The sequence below is a fragment of the Lathamus discolor genome, chromosome 5 (genome assembly GCF_037157495.1).
Source record: "Lathamus discolor isolate bLatDis1 chromosome 5, bLatDis1.hap1, whole genome shotgun sequence".
NCBI lineage: Eukaryota > Metazoa > Chordata > Aves > Psittaciformes > Psittacidae > Lathamus > Lathamus discolor.
In genome coordinates, this window is record NC_088888.1 from 54,398,642 (window position 1) to 54,418,219 (window position 19,578).

The 19,578-nt window shown below is 43.4% G+C and overlaps 1 protein-coding gene across 2 annotated transcripts in view; it reads right to left on the reverse strand.

Moving 5' to 3' along the window:
• Nucleotides 1–1,270: 1,270 nt before the first annotated feature.
• The window catches only part of RSPO3 (R-spondin 3), a 60,626-nt gene continuing 42,318 nt past the window's right edge, over nucleotides 1,271–19,578 (reverse strand). The window contains exons 5-6 of one of the 2 annotated variants that reach the window (XM_065680933.1): nucleotides 11,124–11,223; nucleotides 2,221–2,314 (exon numbers count right to left, since the gene is read on the reverse strand). In XM_065680933.1, coding sequence (XP_065537005.1) covers nucleotides 2,302–2,314; nucleotides 11,124–11,223 — 113 coding nt within the window. In that variant the 3' untranslated portion in view covers nucleotides 2,221–2,301. Of the gene's footprint in view, nucleotides 2,315–11,123; nucleotides 11,224–19,578 lie in introns of both variants that reach the window. The other variant, XM_065680932.1, reaches the window with a different exon arrangement.

The window sequence follows — 19,578 nt, forward strand, 5'->3', positions numbered from 1 at the left end:
ACTGCTTGCACCACATCTTTTGGTGCCAACCTCTGCGTCTGGCAGCAGCAGGATTTCTCCTTTCCTCTCTTTGCCTCCTTTTAGTATCACTCAGAGCCTCAGTGCTGAGCACCCTCCACTTCTGTGAGACGAGCTTCTCCTCAGTTGCTGCTGCCAAGAAGATGGGAAGATGTTCGTGGAGGAAGATTGCTGCTGCCAGGATTGGTAGTGGGAGACTGAGACCAGCTCACTCCGAAGGAGGATGTAGGCAAGATACGTGGTGGAGCTGGGAGCCCACAGATAGCACCCACACTCGTTTCCCATTCTTAGGTGCCTCTCACAGGCATTCAGCACACCCTGCTTTTCTCTCTCCACCATTCAGACTTTATTGTATGTGATGAGTGTTCCATGTGCATGATGATCACCTCTGTAAAATTCAGCCTTTAGGTCTTCTCACCAGCAAAAATACAGTACATGCATATAACCATGGACTGGTTACAGAAAGCTTTGACTAATTCTCATGAAAGCTGGAGGCAAGCTGTGGAAGTCTGAAACACCCATGTTATTAGACTGCTGCATCTATACATATATCATTAAGAGACAAAGCTCTTACAAAACAAAATGTAGGAAGCTCCCCTGTGTCACTGTCTGGATGACTGGGATTTTCCTCCAAAAGTCACTGAAGTCTGTCACTCAGGTTTCCTCAGCCTGAGAGATGGGCTTCAGTATTGGGCAGAATAATTTTTCGGGTCAAACTCACTGTGAGAAACAGAAATAGTGAATAGGGACTGGAACTGGCTGGGAAAGCTTGCCTGCCACATTTTCTAGTTCATGCACTACACTGGGGAGGCTGTTACCCCTATGACAGCTGCCCTTGGGGAAAACATGGCAACAAAAGACGTCTGATGAAGCATGTTGGTTCCTCAGGGTATTTCTGTAAAGGGCAAATCCATTTCTGAGCAGTGAGTCAGCGTATAGCATAGCCTGTCCTTCACTTGTGGGTCACTCTAGCTGCTTATATAGCCAGAATGGTACCAAGCGGCTTGGTTTGTCCTCTGAGCAGTGATTTTCACCTCTGCAGTGATTTTCACCTCTATCAGAGAGAAGAACTAGAACAAGAATTTAGGTAAAATGGACAGAAGTTTGTTATTTCTATCCTTCAATTAATTTACTGTTGTGGGTACCCTTTCACTAGATGTGCATTGTAAGTTGTGTCCTCTTCAGTTTATGGAGCTATGAAATGATTCCCTCCCCCTGTAGAAAAGGTAGCACCATCACTGAAAAACACATATTTACATGATCTGTTTTTCTGGGTTTTATTAACTCAACATTGTCTCCTACAAATGATTTGTCATTTACCAGAAGATTTGAAATGTAGACTTAAGTTACACATAGGTATAAAAAGCATAAAACTGCACACACGGTACCACTGTTTAGACCAGAAAACACTCTGATGTTCCATAGAGAAGCTCAGCTCCACCGCCTTCTGCCTCAGGGAGTCAGTCTTCAAAGCTGCAGATGCTTCTGCTTCTTCTCCCTCAGCTTGCGAAGCCCTGTCAGCTTTCCCTTGGTGTTCCTCACCTGTGGCTGGAGCACGGAGCAAGGCACCACAGTGCAATCCCGTTCTGCTCCACCAGAGGCTATAAACCCTTGGGTTCCTACTGGCTCTTCGGAAAAGTTTTCCTCCTTCTCTTAGTATTTATGTACAATATATGAAGGGATACGATTTGCGTCTTTGATTTAGACATATCTCTTGCCGCATACTTAAACAATAACTTGAAAAATATTTTACAAAGAAAACGTTCATCTGAATGTCATTCATTATTATATTGCTATATTTTATACCCTATTATTAATATATACAAAATTTCTTAATTGCCTTTTACAGATGCATGGAAGCATATAATATAACAGTTTTAAAGTATCCCATTTTTAGATTTATTTTTCTTTTCCTTGGCTCATGTCAATCTCTTTAATAAACTATGGTTGCTTGGAGAATATAGGAAGTATTTGGAATGTTGTTTAAAGTTTAGTAATAACTGGTAGCATTGTCCATTTGCAGCCTGAACAGTTGGAGCACCTGTCAGGGCGATCTGGTAGAGATAGCAGCATCATAAGACTTAAACAATCGTGGAGGGCTCTTAATGTGCAGTGTCAATGGGTGCCAGGTTCTGTTCTTTATTTGGGGCTTTTCTTTTTTTCGGCTGCGTTTTATTGTTGTTTTCCCTCTGTTCTTGATTTTGTCTTCGTGCTGCTCGCCCTTTGCTTTCCTGTCTTGTCTCCTTGCTTTCGTCTTTGTTGGACTTTTTTCTTTTCTCCTCCCTATTTTTTTTCCCTGGAATAAAAATGATGGCACATTAGAAGATTGGCTCAGGCTGTGGCAACTTCTGACTCCCTCACTTTCCCATATCTGGTAAAACCAGCCCTGGATTAGCACCCGCTGTTAGAAGCTGGGCAGCAGTACTAGTGTTTAGAAATGTCCACCTCTTTATCAGACTACTAAATTCAGCCACCGAACTAGCACCTCCCTTCAATTTGACTCTGAGCAAGGAGCCAAGAACTCCCTAGAAGAGCTGCAGTGCTTTAGAGCTGGTATAAATATCTCACACACTCATAGCCTGTCTCCCACAGCCAGGGACACAGCTTCACGTAATCCACCTAAACACAGCTGTTTTGGGGACATCCACAGTGGAAGCCAGGTACCATTAACTATTGACTGTTCTAAATTTATCTTGGGCTGGGACCCAGAGCATATGGTGAGAGGAAATTAGCCATCATGTTACTCCCCTTCACTGACAATACTCGGCAACTACCTCTTTTATAAAACCCTCTCCTCTCCCTTAACCCCAACTGCACCCATCCCAGAGGATTCTTGGTATTGCAACATGAATCCCACGATAACACTGGGGACATGTACGGGACCATCTTCAGACTAAAAAGCACTGTTCCAAGTCTCATATCAAGCTGTAGACTATTGTTACAAAACTAGGTATTCGAGTACTTTGTTGCTTTTAATACTTATAAAGGTAAGATGTTGAGGATTTTTTTATCACTACAGACCTCTCTAATAAAGCTTTCCATGCCCTTAGAAACATCAAAACTTTGTGTATTGATTGTGGAGATAATGCTATGTAATGCATTTATGCTTGGACATAAGAAAGAAGTTCTTCCCTGTAAGGGCAGTGAGGTACTGGTGAAGGTTGCCCAGAGAAGCTGTGGCTGCCCCATCCCTGGCGGTGTTCAAGGCCAGGTTGGACGGGGCTTTGAGCAACCTGGTTGAGTGGAAGGTGTCCCTGCCCATGGAAGACAGTCATTGGACTAGATGACCTTCAAAGGTGCTTTTTAACTCAAACCACTCTGTGGTTCTATGATTGTATTCCTTCTATTTGCTTTACAAACCACTTGGGTTTTTTTTTCTGTGTGGAACTGGTTCATCTACTAAGCTATGCAGCTGAAGTTCATCTGTGGTTAGATGAATCCTCATGATGTCTTCAAAAGCAGCTTCTCTTGAGACTTTCATGATACAATGTCATGCTGACATCTATGCCTCCTCACATGGAGAAATTTCTGGACAAGTGTTGAAAAGCATCTGGTCAAACTCTGTTTTGTGATATTTTAGTAATGATACTACTGAAAATTATCTATCCCTCTTTGTTAGAGCAAAAATGCATTTTGCTTTTAAATATCTATAGAGAGAATCCAGGCTTTTCTATACTGATGTTGGGGGAGTTACACAAACCTGGCAATAGCTCTTGAGGGTGTTGAATGCAGGGAACTGTACCCATTCCAGACTCAGAAACAGAGCTGGGAGTTTTCAGTGCCATGGTGGGCTCTGTGGGAGTAAGTAGGTCACAGTGAGGGAGTAGGTGCAGGGATACTGCCTTAGTTCTGAGAACAGATGACAGTCCAAGGAGGAGTATACCCGGTAAAGGGAGAGAGATTCAGAGGAGGTGAAGAGAAGGCAGAAGCCTAGAAGACTAAGATGTGAGGACAGGCTGTATCCTCTTCTTGTTGTATACCTCTATGGCCTCATTTTACAGTTTTTCCTTTCCCCTCCAGCACTGCCTGAGACTGAAAAGCAAGGGAAGGTTTAGATTCACATGTTAAGTCAAGTGAGGATAAACATCTGCCTTTCTCATGTTGTTTCTGGAACATGCAGTAAAGCTTTGGACGTAAAATGGCACCTCAAAGTTTAGGTAACCAGTCAGAGATTACCCTAATATGTGCCCCCATACCTGCAGAATCCCTCTCTGAATTTGGCAATGCTATCTAAGATGTGCAGAGGTGAGCAGGGGAGACCTGCAGACCAGATATGTGAAGCTCACTGAGAGCTACCACCATGGGGAGAGCTGGGAGAGCTCCATGCAAAAGTGAGCCTGCATCTTACCCGTCTGTAATGCTGCCTCTTACTAATGGATAAATGACAGTATGGAATTTCGTTCCCAGTGGTTTGTAAATACAGTTGGTCCCAGATGAAATGTTATTTGAATGGAAACTGTCCAGACATTCAGTGTTTGACATTGTTCACTTGGTGATTAGCCAAAATCCTTCAGCTGTGACTTCCTAGCCACAATTCTTTAAGTATGTTGGAATAACATGTAATGGTTTCCCTTTCATGGGTCAGGATGCATGTATTTATATGTATGTGGTTGAATATACCAAGAATACACTATCTGTCTAGCTAGAGACTTATTTAGGCATGGCTTCACTGTTTCTGTTTTAATCAAACTGGTGTCATAAAGGACAGGCGAAACTGATCTCTGGAGAATACTTCAAACTCAGTCCTAATTCTCTTCTACTCTGCGGATACCTAGTTTGAAGTCCTCTGTGCAATTTTATACACGGCTTAATGCTATCACCTCCATGCTGTTGCCATTTGTGAAAAGATCTGGTCTCTAGACCTGTTCTGCTCTGGCAATGCAATAAAGTACAGAAGGGTCATCTCTGCAGGCTGTTCAGCTCCTTTTACCACTGCTTTAAAAAAACAGAGTTTTTATACGACAGTATAACGTTACTTCCATCCAGTTGTTGGTTCATTTTAGACGCAAAGGAAGATTCTACCAGCAGTTATCTGTTAGCATTGTGGTGCAGCTGGAGCCACATTCTTGCATGTATCTTTCTACCTGTTCATATTCCTGCTCTCTTCATACCAGAGGCTTGTTCCTGAGTCTTTTTTATGCTTTCTAGTACTTGCTGAAGCCCACTTCACAACAGCATATTGGACTGGATGCAAGAAGTTGTGTAAATTTATTGGAAATTTGGACATTTGGTTATCTGTGAAAAGTGTAAAAATTACGTGGGCCGTGACATTTACAATTCCCCTCAGAACACTTTGCATTTAAAGGAGAAGAAAAGGCAAGGATAGCAGAAAAAACAAACCTCATCAAAGAATCATAGAATCATAAGATGGTTTGGGTTGGAATGGACCTTAATGATCATCCAGTTTTAACCCTCTGCCACAGGCAGGGACACTTTCGACTAGACCGGGTTGCTCAAAGCCCCATCCAACCTGGTCTTGAGCACTGCCAGGGATGGGGCAGCCACAGCTTCTCTGGGCAACCTGTGCCAGGGCGTCACCACCCTCACAGGGAAGAACTTCTTACAAATGTCTAATCGAAATCTCCCCTCTTTCAGTTTCAAGCCATTACCCCTTGTCCTACTCTTACTGCGCTTGCAGTCCTTCTCCAGATTTCTTACAGGCGCCTGTAGGTACTGGAAGTTAAACTGTGAACAGCGTAACTTAGCAGAAAGCATTCTCCCGCAATTCCGATTTCCCTTGTGCAGGAAGCTGTTTGAACGTGTCACACTTTACGCGCACACACGCACATCCCGGCGCGCTTCCACGCGGCCGTACTGCACGTAAAGCGGGTGCGGAGGGGGGGCGCGGCGTGCGGTGTCGGTGCCGGTCGCACGGGGGCGCCGTGGTGCCGCGCCACGGCTGCGAGTGCGGCGGAGCCCGGCTCGGGGGTGGGAGGGAGTCCGGTGGTGCTGCCTGCCCTCGGGGCCGGGGAGCGAGCGGCTCCGCATGCGTAGAGGTTCTGTCTGTACGCTCGGGTTGTTTTTGCAGGCGCTAGCGAGGAGCGTTTCCTGTCCGCTTCCCTTCCTCCGCGCTTTGTCTGCTGCTCTGTTTCCTGTCCCTGCTTTATGCTGCGTACGCGATTCGGTTTTTCCCGTGCGCTCGGAAGAGGGTATAAGAAAAAGGCAGTGTGTTGTGCCGCAGCATGGGGATATCGTTGTTTCCTGGTGGGTTACAGGATTCTCATGTAGTGGTACCCTAGTGCAGCTAACGTTTGCCTTACGGATTCAGTAAATCCGTTCAGAAGAGAAAAGAAAGTCTTTTTTTAGATAAGAGACAATAAAACATTTTCCAAGGGAACGTTTTGCTCATGGAGGTGTGGATTCATGAGGTTCTAATAGTTCTGTGAAATAATTATTTGGCGTTAAAATAGCTATAATTTAGAAGCAAAACTTCGTGCAGCTGGCTGTACAGGAAGAATTGGTCTGTAGGCGCTGCCTGGTGAAGTTTCTTTTAGGTAGGGAATACTTTACTGCTAATAATAGCTACTTTGTATATTGAGGGAAATCTGCAAACATGCTGTAATTTTGAGAAGTGCAGAAGTTCAGATTAAATGCAGACATGAAATTCATTCAGACAACAATATAATTACATGTCAAATCAGCCTAGAGGTGCTGAGTTCTTATTAGTCTAATTTATAGCCCTTGGTCAAAGAAATCCCTGCATCTGTATTTATACAATCCACATCTGAATACATCTTTAAGTATGCAAGTCAGAGTATTTCAGAGAAGTCTTTGCATTATCGCAGATATGGTATTTCCGCTAATCCCATAGCCGTATTTTATGGAGTAAAGGGAGGAAGGGCTGGTCACGACTTGAGGGAACTTGGTACTTAAAAACACCACATGAGAGAGAGTTACTTAGTGAAAAAAATCATGGTTGACGTGGATTAACTACTGCAGGTTCCAGACTTCATTTACTTTAGGCACTCTCTAAGTCCCACCCTATGACATTCAGCTGTAATTACTACAGGGAACTCAGAGCACCATATTTGTTCACTTCTCCCGTCCGTGGGCACTGAAACCCCAAACCACCACAGGAAGGAATAAAATTTGATTGTGCAAACTGCTTCACTTTGGTGTGGAGGATGGTGCCACAGGGTAGGTCTCATAGAAACCCCAAAGGGATGAGAATCCGGCATCAGGCATTTGGGATGATTGTATTTCTTCTGGAGACATCACTCGCATGAAGAAACTCACCCCAGGACAGCAGAATGGGGCAAAAGGAGTCACTGAACTGCACCTGTTGGGGTTGCAGACACCAAGGTAATAGGTGCAGTATGGAAGGGTCCTGGCACTTACAGGGTACATGTCGCCACGGACCACAAAAACCTCCCTACACTGTAATAACTCAAGAGCTATAATAAAAGACCACAAGCCACAGCTGTAAGGTGCCAGTGTTCTTTCACACCCCTCACAGCCTCAGCTGACCTCCCAGCACTTTCCTGGCTACAGGGGAAATGTCAGCTCCAGTGCTCCACTACCCAGGAGGTATAGGGACAAAAAACCTGGGGGCTGAGTGCCACCATTTTGTGTAGCCCTCCTTCCCACCAGACCACTGTCTTCTCAGAGACTTTTTTAGTCCTCTTAGACTGAAAGTCTGTCACTCTTTCCTCATGACACGACCTGGACAGCAACAGCATGACATGCACTGAGCGAAGATACCAGTAAGAGGAGCATGCCTCTGGCTCTAAAACCACTTACTAGAGCTCCAACTGCAACAGGGTCATGTCATATTGAGTAGATCAGTCTCATTCTCAAGAAAAGTCACATACTTTTTTTCAGGAACACAGGCTATAGTATGTACTCACGCTGCTTGCCAAGACAGCAAGCCTCCAAACCCCCAGCTGCCCAGTGGTGCAAAGGACATTCTCCATTCATTCACAAGCCACAAGTGGCTGAATCATCTGGTATGCTTTTTTGATTTTTAAACAGCATGACTTTCTTAGCCACAGTTGTTGTTTTCCTAGTTACGGGGGTCCAATTTGATAATCACTAGATTTCCAGGTGACCGGAGTGGTGAGAGTCAACAACTTCAAGAACTACCTAGGTGCTACATGGCTCAGTGCATTTCCTTTTGAAGATGCACCAACTGCTGAAGTGAATATGGGTAAAAGTTTTAAAGGAGCTAAGGTCCAAAGGTATTCAAGGAGCCCAACATAGGTTATCCCGCTGTTTTGATTCATGAGGACAGCCTGCCTGGCTTCCACATACCAGCCCGGTATCCACGGTCCCATGTGGTGATCTTAGATAACCTAAGATACCTCAAATGATATCGACACTTACAGTTACCCACTTAACATGCCTTATCTCCTCTTGAAAATGAAAAACTGTCCCTAGATGTAGAGACCAGGCATCTTTCTATGAGGTTTAGTATCCGTGAGCTTCATTTGTCTCTGAAAATAGAATCTGGACTACTAGATTACATTCACTTACAAATGTTCTTATTTATGTTGTGTATCTTAGCCTGCCCTTCCAAGAAGAGGACCATACTGAGGCAGGCACGTTAGGGGGAATGAGAACATTGTGTCTAAATAGAGGAATAGATCAGGCCTGCACAATAGCCAGGAAGCAGGTGAAGAGGAACAGGAGGAGGCTGAGCAGATCAGCTGTGCTGAGATGTCAGGTTTTGGTGCTGTAGCATATAAAGAACAAGTTGTATCCTATTAGGTGTATGGGAAGTAGGAAAGCATCACTGCTTCTATAGGCTCCTTCAGAAATCACACTGCCCGACTCATGAGCTCATAAGCAAGGCTTATAGAAAGTCTCTGGCTTAGCTGACTCATAATGGCCTCTTTGCAATAGAAATGGGTTTGATCTGCCTTTCCTGTGACATAGAAAAGACATTGCCAGTGCCTGAAAATACAAGGCTATCCTCCAGTCAAAGAAGCAGCCGGAGGAGGAGGATTTCTATAATGAGTTCTGTTTGCTGTTTGTGGAGACATTTACTGCTGTGTCTTTAAACCAGAGCCTGTGGGGATTATTTCCTTTGCACTTGTCTGTTGGGACTAAGGGAGTTTGTTAGCAGCCTTGTTTTAATCAGGACTAATGTTGTGCTAACAACAGCAATTTTACAATTACTTAACAGTTTTCATCTTATAAGAACCCACAGCTTATAAACTCTGAACACAGCTTCTGAGGACAGGATAGTAATGGCTGTTCAGCAGAGCGGAAAACCACTCCGCATTGCTTAGGATGGGAAGTGACATGCACCATGCTGGTATTTAGGAAAGTGGTGTTTTCTCACCAGGCTTGCTTTGAGATTTTTAATGGTGGCTTCTAAATGGGATTTGATTTTTATAGCTCTCCTAAAAGTTGCGAAAAGGTAGAGGATTGTCCAAATCTACTTTATAATCCTATTTTAAGACTGAGGGAACCAGATGCCAGTACAAGGACTGGCGATCGTAGTGACTGGTACCAAAACCCCTTACCCTGTTATGAGCGTATAAGGATATTGGCAGAAATCTATAATAACTTGTTTTCCTTTTAGGCAGCAATAATCCAAGTCCTCCCAGTATCCTGGATTGAGGTAATAAATATAGTCCTTTTTAGAGACTTAGTTCAGCTGGTGCAGGCTTTTGAGAAAACCAGAAATAAAAATGTGATGCTGTATTATGTCAGAGCTGCATGTTTAGTCTGCCTCTCTAGAAATAATCAAGGAAAGTTACACGTGATAAGAGACAGATGCTAGTGCCTCAGCAGCCATTTGAACTCTTTCTAGTGCAATAGTAAAAAGGAGAAAACACCCAAAGAAACTTGTTTCTTTGGTACTCAAATGTGTACTCAGAGTGCTCTGAAGGGAGGGAGAAATGAGAAAGGACATTTTCCTTGGCTTTACTTAAACTGATTGCATTAATGAAACCTGCCAGTTCAGAAGATACTTGTATGACAGTAGTGTTTGGATGCATGTGTAAGAATGCCTTTTTCCCTAGGTGACCATGGCTTGGAGGTGGGCTGTACTGATGGTTGAGCATCCGGGAGGGGATTTGCAAGTGCTGACTCTAACACTTGGGTCAGCCCAGCAGTTCCTGCCCTGGTACTAGATGCCAGGGCCAGGGAACCCATGCATCTTCCACCATTTCTTTGCTGGTATAGGTGCAACTATGTACTCCCCTCGAGCCCCCTCTTTACATCTCCTTAAGTTTCCTGATGTGCCAGGAAGGTAAAGGAAGATGAGGAGTCAACAGGATGCACCTCTGGCCCCACTCTGCACGGTTCACTTGTCCCCTCCACTCTAAGCAGGGTTTGTTTGTGCTCCTGCCTGGGGTGACACCTGTGCTGACAGGTAGATGGGAGTGCCTGCGTGTCCCACAGGTAACCCAGGCCAGCCTGATGGATGGATGGATCAGCCGGTTGGCAGTAGCTAACACGTGGGGAGACAGCAGCCGCTTATGGATGCACTCACCAAAGCCATCAGCCCTAAGCCAAGGTGCTATTGCTTAAATTTGCTGGAGGCCCGATCCTGCCCTCTGTTGTACTTGCTGAACCACACAGAGGTCACCAAGGTTGGTCTCTGGTGTAAATGAAGGGAGAATTTACTGTCAAGGATGCTTTTCAAAACAAGGTGTTGAAAAATGGCTGTTTCTTTCTGTTTCATGTCTCTAGTGTGTTGTATACTATTTCAGCTGGCCAAAGCATTGATCCTCCCCTCCCTAGGTAGTGCAAATAACAGGTCAGGTTTCTAAATTTCATACAGATCAGGGACTCCAAAGGTGCCCTTTCAAAAAGGGTGACATGACATTTCACTTTGGACATCTCCATATGTTTCCGAAGAGTTTTTCTCACCTATTGAGAAGATACCTGGCAGTTTGCCAGGTAGAGAGCAGCTTGTGGAGAAGAAGATTGGGATCACCAAGGCTCTTGGGCTGCCTCTGAAAAAGGCTCAAGAAAGTTTTGATGCCAAAGTGATTCAGAGCTTGGCCATAGGAAGCTCAGGGAGCTTGGGCGACCAAGATACTGTCAAAGGGATCTCAGGTTTTCAAGCTGTTGAGTCCTTGTCAGCCTGCCAGGTGGACAGGCCACCAAGATACTAGACAGAAACCTAACACAGAGGGAAAGTTGTTTCAAACCTGTTCCTTTCCACTAGGGCTTCATTGAAATCAGCAAGTTTCTGGGAAATGTGATGACTTTGATGATCTGGTATTTTCCATTCCTTTGGAAAATTCAGCCCTATAAAATATTTTTAAAAAGATTTCTAAGTAGGGGTCATGGAGGACATGCATGAAAAAAACTTGAATGCAAATGTCTTAATGTTGCCCATCAGTCTTCCATTTAAAATGAATCACAGAGAGAAATTGTCCATGCAAATTTTATCCAGGCTGTCTTGCCTTTTTTTTTTTTGTTGTTGTTTCTTTTTTTTTCCCCCTTTCCAAGAATGTGATAAGTTTATTCTTATTAAATCCCTCTGGGAATGAACTGAGCATTTAGAGCTGTTTGTAGTAACACTGGCTTTGCACACTGAAGTGGGCAGCCAGCTTTATGAGTAGCTTGAAGTGAAATGTGAAGAATGAGTATGCCGTGTGACAGTGCATCACTGGAGTCCACTTCACTTAGTTTACTTTATAAGCTGACCACCATGCCATTTAGATCGGATACAAACAAGGTCATATGGCTCAAAGGTTAGAGGAGATACAGCCCCCAACAAGATAAGGAAGGATCCTCTTATGACAGAGGGCACCAACAAGTGCTAAGGAAAGTCTGTAACCCCTAAGCCACCCCACCAGGAGATCTTCCCTGTGTCCTGTCTAGCACAGTCCCTACCAGCAGTATACAATGGCAGTAGTGGTAGGCATGTTTTATCTTTCTATTTGGTGCTTGGCTGGTGTCTTACGAGTGCTACAGCAGTGGTGGTAAATTAGTAACAGTCCTGGGCTCCACAGTTCCAGGGGAGTGCGCAGCCCGTACGGCAGGACAGGTTACAGGAGCCAAATTGTAGGGATGCAAAAAGGTTCTAGGCAACCCAAAGCTAAATTTCAGCAGGTGATATTTTCTGTACTATGATGTACTGCAGGAAGTCAGGACCTTCTCTAGCCTCTGAAAACTGGGGCCTGTGGAGACCAGCAGTCTCTCTTTCCAGCTGTCTTCTGCCTGCAGATGGAGAAGCCCACTGTACACTCTTTAAAACTGAGTAACTAATCACTTTCCTGCCTGCTCCAAGAACTTCTATGTTCGTCAAAAGGAGAAACTACTCACTATTTCTACATATCTGAGTGCCACCTCCTCTTGCTAGTGACTTCTTAGGCACTCTTTGATACCTAAAATCAATAATACTTCGCAAGCAGGTATGGCATGGTCAGAAACACTTTATAGACTGTCATACAGAAGTGTACAGGCAAGAAAACAGCAGATAGTGCACGTATACTGTAGTAAGATACTAAAAGGAGCAGGATGTTTTGACCAAAGAATCAGGAGAAGATAGACCCTTGCTCCAACCTTAACCAGAAACTCTTAAGAAGTTACTTCAAATTGTTCATGTACTTTTGAAAATATTACCCAAGATGTCTGTATGTCCAGGAAGTTAATTTATGTCCTCTGAAAGAGTGAGCTGCTTTCAGCTAGAAAATGTAGAGGCTCCATCAACCTTAAGCCTGTACTCAGGGGGATTCACAGAGACTTCCATCTCCATATTGCATCTTCCACTGTCACATTTAAACTTAAGAGTTTTATCCATCATAGCTTTAGTTTGATTTAAGACCACTGAGGGGAAAAATCCATCAACATAAAGCGTACTGTGGCTGGGAATGTGATCCTCTGTCTCAGAGACAAAGCATTTTTTTTCTTTATAATACAGTGTTCATATGACTTTATGATGTTCCACAACTGTAAAATGGAGATAAGAGTTCCTCAGTTTTGGTAAGTGCACTGGGATCTACAGATAAAAACCACTATTGATGCAAATTAGAGCCACTAAAGTGGACAGAGAGTCCTCCTTCAGTTAATGTTTTGAAGGTCCAGACATCATGCTTCAATCAAAGAGAGAGGTCAGGATCCTTCTTTACAGAGTATTGTTGCCTTGTTCCTGCTTAAAGATAGCAGGGGCTGGATTGCCCACTGGCATGCCCTCCCGCCATCAGCATCCATACAGAAAACAAAGTCAGTTCCTCTGGATTTAAACTAAATCCTCCTGGTTTAGCAATGCACATTTCTACTTAAGCAATAAACATCTGTCGTCTGCCATTCATTAATATTAATTATAAATGGTCACTAGCTCATGGGATCCAAATCCACCAGCTGAGATCCTTCCAGCTTTGACCTTGTTAGGGTTTGTATAAAAAGTGTTCAGAAGGGTCCTTCAAAGCTCGAAGCCAACAATAAGTGCAATTTGCAGAGTACAGCATTTAGATTATGCACTTAGAACAAGGGCAGTCAGAAGGGGTAGTGGGGAGTGGGGGAGGGAGAGAAGGAAGGAGGGAATACAGAGCCTGAAACAGCCTTCCTTTAAATGCTTAAGAGTTTTAGACCTTTCTGCAGGCTAATGACAGGGTGAGGCATTGTCCATAATGAAACTGGCCCATCCATTAAACATTACTGTAAATGAAAGGTTGTGTGAATTAAAGGTTGTTCATCTCATGTGTCAGGAATGTAACTGTGTTTCATGTCTAAAGCCTGTTTTCATTTTAAACAGAGTTCTTCAGATGACAAATGAGAGAGAGAATTTCAGAAAGCAAATAGCAGAAGTAAATACACGCTTAAGAACAAAGCAGAGACATAACTGTAGCTGTAAATCTTTATGCTGGGGCTACCGTTTGTCATAGATGTTGGGGAGGATGAGATTAGAAATTAGAAAATTCATTACTGGGTCACTTTGCTTGTAAACCAAAAAACAGTAGAAAGATCCCCACAGATCTCATTAGATTATAGTCTTATCATCACCTGTGTATGTTTCACTCATGGACCGCTGGTTAACTGTTTGCTACCATTCTGGATTTTAAGAAATTAAAATAGAAAATTTAGGAAATGCTTGTTCTGAATTTTGCACGGCCACTGCATCTTTACATGATAATTTTTTTCCCTCCCCTTTGATTTCTTGCCACTGCAAAATTGTTTCAGAAAAAATTACTGAAAGAATAATATATGTTTGCATCAGTCCTTAAAATTAGCTCGCTTTTTCAGATCTAAGCTTACAGCAATATGCCCCTCATGGACCTTATCTTCACCTGCTCTTAAAATATACATAGCTTCACTGGCAGAGACGTGCAAGCCTCTGGTGAGTTAGTGTAATAATTTTACTGAATTTTTCTGTTAGAAAACCCAGCTCTATAGTTTTCCCAGAACAATGATTCAAAGCTGATGATTACAAAGAGGAACATGAACAGATATTTCAGCTATGTGAATGACTAAACTGGACAAAATGAAAGGAAAATTGGTTTCGGTTCTTTGACTCAGTCCCAAGTAAAAGTCTGAGCAAATAAAGACAGCAGGAGGCCTTATATTAGTGTCAGTGGACAGAGATACTTGGGTTTGTTCTATGTAAATGTGCAGTATGCGGTCTCTCTGTAGAAATCTGACAGAAAGCAATAGGCAAAAGAAGATGTTGTGGAAATTTTGTAGCAATTTTAGAAATGCTTATCAAAGCATTACAGAGTCCCTTACTAGAAGCTGAACTACTATACTTAAGCTTTCTCTGATGGATGTTTGTCTAACCTCCTTTAAAATCTTGAATTATAGAGATTCCCACAACCTCTGTCCTGATCTTTATGATCTCTGATAATAACACTGGTTGTTATCATATCATTGGGAATGCTATGATGCTCCTTGGACCTTCATAAAGGAAAGTTATGGCAGTGAGTATTTTCTTTCCCAAAGTTACGAGGTTGGAAGAGAGCTGGGAGGTGGCAGCCTAAGTAGACCAAAGACTGCATCAGGTGTCAGAGTTGGCAGGAAGAGTGAGCTGAGAAGAGACTATGAGGTTGGAGATGCAGAGGCCTGGGTGGGGAAAAGCAAACAGAGCTGCCTGGGCGGGGAAGAAGAGGCAAATATCCAGAAGGATGAGGAGAAACAGCAGCTGAAAAGTGCTCCTTTGTTTTCGCTTTGTTACAAAGGCATGCTGAAAATCCCTTCATTACAGCTAGATCGAAAGTACTCTGAAGTCAATGGGATTTCAGCAGATCATGGATCAGACCATTTAAAAGAAGGGCAGCTGTAACACAATAGTAAATGAGTGCCATTGCTGTCCATGACTGGCAATGTTATAACAGCATTGCTATACATGGAAGTGTTCCACAGCCCAGGATTTATCTGATTAAACAGTGCTCTGTGTGTCACCATTAGACTTGAAACACCCACTGCCTGATTTACTCTGTAGCTCACATACCCCAAATGGTTTGCATTCTTGGACTAAATTTGCTAGATGTGCTAGCAAACTTCTCTCTTGCGTTTGTTCTTCTTTTCAGGACACACAGGCCAAAATAGTGAGGGGTTTAGATCTCCAGGTGGTGCGGGCTGGGTGAGCACTGGTGTCAGCAGCCACTTCCCTTCACATTTACTTCATGGTAGTATTGGCCAAAGGTGAGAAAAAGGTTTGCTGTGTTCTTATGAAGAGTCAAGAGAGAGAAGTTGTCAAGATACCTTGCTGTGGCACGCAGCCTGGAAGAGGCTTATTTCCTCTTCCAGCTGAAATGTCCCCCCCTCAGAAAGAGCTCCTTACAACACTAGAATTTAGGACAAGGACTTTGGAAGCAATGACTGCGAGAAGTGATAGAGCAGTGTGGAGGGAAAGAAGGGTCTGTAAAGATATGCAGGCAGAGCGAGGAAGTGAAATAAGAGCTCTTATTTTATGCTCTTTTGCACATGGTCTCTGCTTTAGTTCTGAGAGTAGCTAAATACCCTATTTGCCTCTCCCTCAAACTCAGCAGTATGACGTTGCTGAAGGTGAAGGTGCCATGGATAAGTAAAGTATAGCTGTAACAGGGAAGAAGGCCAGAGACCAGGCAGACCCCTGTGTGTCTGCACAACATAACTGGTAGTTTGATTTAGGACTCTGTTTGACCTGCAACAGCCATCCCTCTTCCCCAGTCAAATCTGCTGTGAAGGGAATAGCCCCATCAGGTTTGGATGCAAGCCAGAAGGTGGCCCTTGCCTTGTATCCAAGGAGCAGACCTTTGCCTGCTTTTCTTTAGCAGTATAGACATAGCTGCGGATTTCACCTTCTAAAGCTGAAGCTGCTCCTCTCAATCCCAAACATTTTTATCCAAGAGGGAAGATCTGAGGCAGGTGCTGGAAATCTGGTGCTAAATGAACACCTGATGGGCACTTTGGAAGGGAGAGGAAGAGGTTTTCATGAGAGATTTGTATTCCCTCCTGTTTTTCCTACAGAGCTCAGGCGTCTAAAAGATAGCCGGCTAATTCTAGGGCACAAGGAGGCACCGGAAGGGAGGATCAGAAAGAAAAAGAAGAGTTGATTTCTATCCCTTATTTGGTTTAGTGTTCTAAGGAGAACAGCGCTCACATCGTTCACATTTTAATAGAAGAATGCATCAGCTTTTTTCTGATTCACTTCCCTTGTGGGAGCAATTGACCACACACTTCTTTCTCAGCTTTGACACCATTCCTGTTAATATGAGGATGATGCTGTTTACCAGCAGTGTGTCCAGCACATGTTTTGATAGCATGTTCCGGGGGGCCTCAGGCAGCTGTGCAACCTCCCCTTTGATCCTTGGCCCCCCAGGATAGGGAGGAGATGGAAGCTGGCAAGAGAGGAGCTGGCAGCAGGAGAGGAGAGTGTGTCCTGAGGAGCACAGAGACAGTGTCAGCCCAGACCCCTGAGAGGCTGAAGCTAAATCTGATACCTGAGGGCCGTACAGGTTGGTGTACAGCCACACAGCCGTTTTCAGCCTGGCTGTTCACTGAGACGTGTGTTACTCAGAGAATACAACCTTGGCACATGCAGACACTGTTTGCATACATGTGTAGTACCTATAGTACCAGAGGCACACGGTGTGTATGTACTTGCTTGCACGATTGATACATGTCTGTCAAAACTGGGAGGTATGATAGGAATTTCATGTTCACACTAACACAAATGAAATAAACATCCTGTAGCAAACTGCAGTATTACTAGTGATTAGTTCAGATTTTGGGATCTCTGTTTGCAGGCAATAACCTAGGAAGACTTTCAAAACTGCCTGTGATTACGTTTTGCAAATGCTGTGATTAAAGTTTAAGAATGGCTTTTTCCAGCCTTTTCAGGTCCTGAATTGTAGAGCCACTGCATCCTCTACTATTAGCTAGTTTGGATTCACAAATCACTCTGATTTGTATCAATCCAATTTGCTCCTCTTAACCCTTCTCACACAGACCTTTTCTCTAGATGGTGCTCCTGTCTGCCTTGCATGAAGAGCAGCCCTGTGCTGCCTGTGCTTTGCCTTGTTCAAGGTATCCCCAGGACTCCATTTCACTTTATGTTGCATCTAGTGGATTCCCAGTCTCAAGAGCTCTACTCTTGGAGGCTGGAAATGTGTTAAAGTTTAAGAGTCAAAACCCCTGCAAGGAAAGGAAATGAGAGGTCCTCTTGGCAGCCACAAACAGAAAATAAACAACCAAACTCTTCACAAGACAGATTCCTCAATTATAGTAACTCAGACTTGCAAAGGCCGGAGTTATGACCCATTGGCGTATGCAGTATGTAAACACAGGGATGCAGTAATTAGCTTTGTGTTCATTTTGAGGCTTCAGAAGTCCTGTGACCTGCCATGGAGTAAGGTCGTTAACCATAACCACACTGGTGACCTTCACACAGGACACCCCATATCTCACAGTTATACGAGCAAACTGTGCACTGTGATGTCTCCCTGGCTCACGTGCTCCAGCCCTCTTGTTTGAAATGCCACTGAGCTATACATGGGGAAGAGGATGTGACTTTTGGGATAAGCTGTGATTGGAATATCTTACTGTCTCATGTAGCAACGCGTAGGACTTAAATGTGATTAAGTAAAAATACACAGTAACAAGAATATCCAGAATTTCCCCCTTTTTTTTTTTTTTAATCAGAGAAAAATGCTTAAAATAGTACACTGAGGAATTACTGGGCTGGTGTGGGCCTCTGTTGTCTTGGGAAGAGAATGTATCTTTGGTGTGTGGAATGTGTAGGAACAGACTATTCAAAGCTTGTTCTGTAGGCAGTTGGCCTTTGAATAAGCAGGTATACAGCCATTACTAGATGCTTATCAACAAACACAACAAAATGTGGCTCTAACCATGATTTTTCCAGCACTAAATAAAATTAGTATTGGGAATGAGTATGTCTCACTTCTACTTTTTGTTGTACTGTGGCTGACTGATGGATCCTCTGAAACATGCTCATCTTCCTTACAAAGTCAGCCTGGGTGAGCCTTGATTTAGATTTTGAAGTGCTGCAAAGTCATTACTGTATAGATGGAGAAAATGTGCCCTTTGATTTAGAAGTTAGCAGGTAAAAGTCCAGATAACTTATACTAGGCTGTCCTTAACAGCCATTGGAACGAAACAGGCACTTTCAGGACGCAAATTATTTTGTCTTTCTTAGAATCCATCTTACAGTGTCACGGATGCTGCTCCCAGGTGCAGTATTAACCCCGCCATTAACATTACCCTTGCTTTGACAAAAACAACTACTTTATAGCTGTCCGGCTTAAGTACAGTGAATCCCATCATGCTCTTGCCAAGCCTACAGAGGCTTAGAGGAGTCCTAGCTTGTCATTCCCCGTCTCAATTCTCAGATAGCAATACCCTCTCGGTGAAAATCACATCCATGTCCAATTCAGATTGTCCAATGTGACAACAGAGCTCAACAAAATGCACAAGCAACTCTTCCAGACACCTGGCACTACAGAACTTTTTAGGAAAAATGGGTATTACCACATGAATAAATGCATTGATGTGGCACATACATATGCAAGTTTTAAGTGGCTACACAGGAATTTCTATGGGTTGTGAAGATCGTAAAACACTGATTTTATGTGCCACAATTCAAAACCTGTACAAAGTGGTGAAACTCGCACTGATTTCAAATGGCTTCCTTCACTACTGTACTTCCATGTACATTTTCAAATGTGATGCAACTTACTTACGCAATCTTTTATTTAGTAGGGGCTCTTTTTCTTTCTCTCTGTTGCCTGGGACAAGCTTAACTGACTGTTAATGGAATTAGTGCACCGCAACCAGAGATCGACTGCAGAAACTTTTCTGTGTGAGAAATACTAAAAGGGCAACTTAAGTTTAGACTCCACAGCCCTTTGTGCTCTGTTGTTACATGGATCCATACAGTATTAGAGTGTGTACATTAGGGTGGCTAATTCGGTGAGTTTAAGTTAAGTGAGTTTAGTGTATTAACTGATATTTTAAGTTTGTTAGTATTAAGTTACATTGCTTTCAGCTAAAGTAAATTCTTGATGAATGGCCTGGGATTTTTAGCTGAGTGCTCGAATTGTAAATCTGATGGATGCCTGATAGGATTCCTTCCTCACACATCACACTGAATTTTCAGACATGATCTGATTAATATGTTTGAAGCCTTTTACAGGCATATAACAAATAAGGGGTGGAGGA